Source organism: Nicotiana tabacum, chromosome 11 (assembly GCF_000715075.1).
Source record: "Nicotiana tabacum cultivar K326 chromosome 11, ASM71507v2, whole genome shotgun sequence".
Classification (NCBI taxonomy): domain Eukaryota; kingdom Viridiplantae; phylum Streptophyta; class Magnoliopsida; order Solanales; family Solanaceae; genus Nicotiana; species Nicotiana tabacum.
The window spans coordinates 157,745,393-157,752,163 of NC_134090.1; the positions used below are offsets into that span (position 1 = coordinate 157,745,393).

Genomic DNA, 6,771 nt, shown 5'->3' on the forward strand with positions numbered 1-6,771 from the left:
ACCTAATAGACCTAGGATTTATGGGTAGTAAATATACTTGGACAAATAAACAAAGACCGGGGGGGCTATAATATTAGAAAGACTAGATTGTATAGTTGCAAATTATGCATGGCTAGAACTTTATCCCAAAGCACATGTTCACCATTTGCCTAGAACTCATTCCGATCATTGCTCGTTATTTTTATCCCTCGACAACACTTTATATAAAGAATAATATTTTTAGATTCGAAATAATATGGCTTTCCCATCATGAATTTCCTAACTTAGTTCATCAAATATGGTACCATATCCCTCATATACGTTAAGAAATAAAATATTTTACATCTCTAGTCCAAACCTGAAACTATCAATCGTTTGGAATATTTTTTCATTAAAAAAATAATATTCAAGCTAGGCTAGCAGGAATTCAGAAATCAGGCCACCATCCCACTAGCAATTTCCTTCAAAATCTAGAAAGGGATCCAATTGCCCAGTGTAATCATATACTCACTTTTGAAGAGGAGCTTTGGAAATTAAAATCTCGTATAAATTGGCTTAACCAAGGGGATGCAAATACGAGATTTTTCCACTTGTCTACCATAAAACGAAGGCGTCGTAATAGAATAACTACTTTAAAAGATTCTACGGGTAACTGGATTACGGATATTGCATCACTACAACATCTAGCTATAACTTACTACCAATATCTTTATACCACCTCTCACACAAATTCTTACAAAACTTATCCTACCAATAATTACCATGCTCTCTCACCAACTGAAGCTACTATGCTCTTACACCCACTGAATGATCAAGAAATTTTTCAATCAGTGCACTCTGTCCAACCTCTTAAATCACCCGGGCCAGATGGACTTCATCCACTATTTTACCAAAAATTCTGGCATCAAATCCAACACTCCTTAATCCCCTTCTGTAAAACTATTTTCCAACAAGGTTATATCCATGTAGAGCTAAACACAACTTATGTTTGCTTGATCCCAAAAGTCAAGAGTCCCTCATCTATGACTCACTTTAGACCGGTTAGTTTATGTAACACTCTTTACAAAATCATCACAAAAATAATTGTTAATCGTATCAAACCTTTTCTACAAAAATTGATAAACCCTACTCAATCTGCTTTCCAAAAAAATAGAAGGGCAGCGGATAATGCCATCATTGTTCAAGAATTACTCACTCATTTTAGAAACTCCAAATCAAAGTGCCCCAACATGCTTCTAAAAGTAGACTCGAAAAAGCATTTGATAGAATGGAATGGAGCTTCATAAGAAGATCCTTAAGATTCTTTAATGTTCCACCACAACTAATATTTCTCATTATGTCATGTGGGTCCACCACATCCACTTCTATACTTTTCAATGGATCACCAACAAATTCCTTCACCCCATCACGTGGTATTAGGCAAGGTGATCCCCTCTCACCTTACCTCTTTATTTTATGTATGAAAATATTATCTAGACAAATAAACAATGTTGTTGACTACAACCTTTGGAAGCCTATTTCATTGAATGCTAATGGACCTCAAATTTTCCATCTATTTTTTGCCGATGACATTATATTGGAATCCAAAATAATTACACCTAGTTATCGTAAAATTATAGACATACTAAACCAATTTACTGAACACTCGGGGCGAAAAATAGATTTTAAAAAATTAAAAATTTTCTTCTCCAAATATTGCTCCGTAATTGACAAAAATTTTGTCTTGTCATGTTTTAACATGATGGAAGGGACATCATTTGGTAAATATCTGGGGTTCGCTATCTTCAACTCTAAACCAACCAAAAGAGACTACCAATTCATCTTAGATAATTTTAAAAATAGGTTAGCGGGTTGAAAAACCAACCATCTTACAATGGACGGTCGTACTACTTTGATCAAAGCAACTCTAAATACCATTCCCAATTATAGTATGCAAATTATGTCCCTACTCACTCATATCATCATTAGACCAGAAAGCTATCAAATTTTTTTTATGGAGATCTACCTCGCAAAAAAAGAAGCTTTACCTCTTAAATTGGAAAACAATTACTTCCTCTAAGGAACACGGTGGATTGGGTATTCAAAAACATCGGCAAAAAAATGATGTCATACTAGTAAGTATGGCTTGGAGGTTGTTTCATCACCCCCACACCTTGAGAATCCTTCTTAATTTCTAAATATATTACATCCACTAGACCCCCTACTAAACGAACCTCCACCCTATGAAAACATATGATGCATGGATGGCAATATGCCAAATAGGATTAAAATGGCATGTCACGCAAAGTACACATGTTAACTTTTGGAATGATAATTGGATCGCTCCAAACATGAATATTAGAAGTCTTATATATGGCCCTTTAAATACTAATGAACATACTCTCTCAGTAGCCAATGTGCTAGTCCCCTTCTGTCATTCAAATTACCTCAACAGATAATCCACTTAATTAATAACACTTACATCACTAATTATAAGACCAATTCAGATCATATAATTTAGGGTTAATACACACATACGGATCAATTCACTATTAACTTTTGTTATAAAGCACTCATTAAATCACCTAACAATGCTAATAATCATGGTTGGATTTGGCAATTACAAATGCTTCCCAAAATTAAGTACTTGCTTTGGCTCACTAATCACAATAGACTACATACCAAAGACTACCTGCATAAATTAGGAATCATTCCATCAAATATGTGTCCCAATTGTCACATGGAAGAAGAGACTATTGCACATATCTTATTAAAATGTATGCATGCAACACATTATTGGCAAAATCTCAAACTTCAATTTCTTATTCAAATAGTCACCACCCACGAAACTCCTAACCACTATTGGCTTCGATATCTTATTAATCAAAAGGGTAATTTTCACACATTTAATATTCCTCTAAAACAACTGATTCCTTTTGCATTATGGCATTTGTGGAATACTCGAAATAAAAATTATTTCGAAAACACTGTGATCCTGCCTTCACCAAACTCAATTATTCAACTAACAGTAAAACATCTTTTTTTAATTAACACTCATACTCATAAACGTCTTAAAATATCTATGTATGTCAAATGGAAACCACCCAACAATGGCATCATTACATTAAATACGGATGGGGCCTTCCATAGAAGCACTTCACAAACAAGCTTTGATGGGCTATTTAGAAATCACAAAGGTGATTGGATAATGGGATATGCGGGCCACTATCAAGCATCCAATGTCATAGATATAAAATTAATGGCATTACTACGTGATTTGCAAATAGCAGTCCACCACAACCTAACACCCTTGGAAATCCAGATGGATGCCCAACATGTAATATTCATGTTAAACACACACTATACACTACTCACCCTTCTTAACTGATTGCAGGTTCCTGATTGGCCAACTGAGTAATCCAACAGTCAGTCACACCTACAGGGAGCAAAAAATGGTAGCAGATAGACTAGAACTTTTTGGAATGCAATTATCGGGCAGTAACATCACATTTTGGCAAACTCTCCAATGTTCGTCATCAACCTCCTCATGCAAGACAAACAGGGTCATGCAACACAAAGAATGTGTCGTATATCACTTGCTGAATTGTATGAACCACCAACCACTTTTTGTAATCTATGGGACATAGGGGTGGATGTTCGGTCCGTTCGGTTCGGTTTGAAGAAATTCGGTTCGGTTATTCGATTTTTGATTTTGTAAAAGTAGTAACCGAACCGAAATAAGTTCGGTTCAGTTCGATTTTCTAATTTTGGTTCGGTTATTTCGGTTCGCTTTTCAGTTTGAACATTATCATATTGGGCTCTTTCTATGTAATGATATGACTGGCGAATTTGTTGTTTTTTCCCAAAACTTCGAAATTGTTGGAAATATTGAGTTTATAAAAAAAAATAGACTAAACTTTGCACACTATTATGGATCATGAAATTCAAATATCGTGTAAATTACAATTCTGTGTGAAATTCTCTCGGTATCTATCATATATGCTATGGAAGTTTTAACAGAGTGAAAGTCTTTAAGATTGGGAAGTTGATGGACTTACTTAATTGGGTTGAGTCTTTGATAAATTGGACCTAATAGTATTAATTTATTACCTATGGTCTTAGCCTATATATATAAGTTAAAGAGCCTATATGCTAATAATTCGATTTTTCGGTTAACCGAACTAAATAACTTAATAACCGAAAACCGAATCGAAAAACTGAAATTTTAAAATTTTAAATCGAAACAGACCGAACAAACCGAATAATCGAAACCGAAATAAAAAGAAAAATTCGATTCGATCGGCTTATTCGGTTCCGACCGAAATATGCCCACCCCTAATGGGACATGCCATCTACGAGCAATGTCGCAAACAGAATCTCCTCATCTCACTCAACCACTATTAATAGTAGTACCACTAGTCATAGCATAGTAAAGTACAATAGTGCACTTAATGAACAGCACCATGTAACACCTTTTTGATTATAATATAAATTAGTCTTTAAAGCAGAAACAAAAAAACATCTCAACGATATTTCTTGTTTTCTTCTAAAAATAGGATCTTCTGTATTTTATTTCCTTTCCTAAGTTGGTTTAGTATTTCTATCAAAGAAGGAATATCATGTTTCAATTTTCGGTTTAGGATTTTCCTTTTCTCTATTTTAGTTATTTTCCTTTGTTAGTTGGAGTAGGAATATATTAATTATAAATATTCGATAGACTCATTCTTGAGGTCTCCAAGTGAACAATTCAGTGATCAAAATATTATTAGTAAATAGTAAATTCTACGAGAAAAAAATACTACTAGTTCCAGTAAAACTACCCTATTAACAGTTCTCTAGTTCTTGCTAACAGTGTAAAAGATAAGAAGAAGAAAAAGAAAAAAGGATCTTTACACGAATAGCCGTCCATATTTATTATTTAATTTTTCTAGCCATATATATAGTTTATATATTAATTATACACATATAATACATATATTATGTATATATTATACCTCCACCGACTATTTCTAGTTTAATCAGTTGGGGTTAATTCTTCAAAGAGTTTTCGGTATTGTTACACAAATAGCCTGCCAGATTCAATCTTTACTTTTTTTAGCCGATAAAAATAAATTATACATTAATTATATACAGTTATACATATATTATGCAATTCTGAATTATACATATATTATACATCCGTCGGCTATTTATAATTTAAGAGACTAGGTGAACGGCTATTTCGGTTACTTCTTCGAAATAAAAACATTGGCCCATTAGATTCAGAGGAATTCAGCCCAAATATACATTTGGGCCTGACCGTTCCCTTCCAAATAAGAACGGATTATTGACCGACCACCACTCCTCTTGGCTCTCCGGCGAAATCCAGTTGTGCTCTCTCTCTCTCTCTCTCTCTCTCTTTGTCTCCTTTCATCTCCTAGATTTTCCGTCAGATTTGAACTTGGTTATCTCAAATACCAAATTCAAAAAATGGGGAAAAACGATTTTTTAACCCCAAAGGCAATTGCCAACCGAATCAAAGCTAAGGGTTTACAGAAGCTACGATGGTATTGCCAGATGTGTCAGAAGCAATGTCGAGACGAAAACGGATTCAAGTGCCACTGTATGAGTGAATCTCATCAGCGTCAAATGGAAATCTTCGGTCAAAACCCTAATCGTATCGTCGGTGGCTATTCGGAGGAATTTGAGAGCTTATTCCTAGAACACATGAAGCGTAGTCACCGATTCAGTCGTGTGGCTGCGACTGTTGTGTACAATGAGTATATTGCTGATCGCCACCATGTCCATATGAATTCAACTCAATGGGCAACATTAACTGAGTTTGTAAAGTACTTGGGAAAAACGGGAAAGTGTAAAGTTGAAGAAACCCCGAAAGGGTGGTTCATCACGTACATTGATAACGATTCTGAGACTCTCTTCAAGGAAAAAATGAAAAACAAGCGAATTAGAGCCGATTTAGCGGATGAGGAGAAGCAGGAAAGAGAGATTAAGAAGCAAATAGAGCGTGCGGAGCAGTTGATGGGTGGTGCAGAAACTATGGATGGTTCTGAGCAGCAATTGGAGTTGCCACCGAAACCCTTGGAGAAATCCGAGACTGATCAGAAGATCAAGTTAACCTTAGGGTCATTGTCGAAATCTGTTGTGAAAGAGAGAGCAGAAAGCTCAAGACTCATTTTTGATGAGATAGATAATGAGAAGAGAGTAAAGGGTAGCAAGGATGGGGAAAAAGGTGGTAAGAATGGTATAGGTGGAGGTAAATCGGTGTTGGATGAGTTAATGAGAGAGGAAGAGCAAGCGAAAGAGCGGAGTAATAGGAAAGATTACTGGTTATGCGAGGGGATAATTGTGAAGGTAATGAGCAAGGCTTTGGCTGACAAGGGATACTATAAGCAAAAGGGTGTGATTCGTAAGGTTATTGATAAGTATGTTGGGGAGATTGAGATGCTTGAAAATAAGCATGTTTTAAGGGTTGATCAGGAAGAGCTTGAGACTGTAATTCCTCAAATTGGAGGTCTTGTCAGGATAGTCAATGGTGCATATCGTGGATCAAATGCTAGGCTGTTAGCAATTGATACAAATAACTTTTGTGCTAAAGTACAAATTGAGAGAGGAATATATGACGGGAAGATTCTCAAGGCTATTGAATATGAAGATATATCCAAATTGGCTCAATAACAGGGACAAAGGATGCCAAAGGACTAATATTAGTCAAGAACTTCTTATTGTACTTTGCAAGACCCCGTTGTTCAATGTCAATTATACATTATTGCTAATGCTGGTTTCTTCATAAGTGATGGATGCCTCTAGTTTTTA

The 6,771-nt window shown here is 35.4% G+C and overlaps 1 protein-coding gene across 1 annotated transcript; it reads left to right on the top strand.

Annotated features, from left to right (window-relative positions):
* Positions 1–5,246: 5,246 nt before the first annotated feature.
* LOC107785716 (KIN17-like protein) lies at positions 5,247–6,771 on the top strand. The gene has a single exon (XM_016607083.2). The coding sequence runs from the start codon at positions 5,428–5,430 to the stop codon at positions 6,631–6,633; it is 1,206 nt and encodes a 401-aa protein (XP_016462569.2). The 5' UTR covers positions 5,247–5,427; the 3' UTR covers positions 6,634–6,771.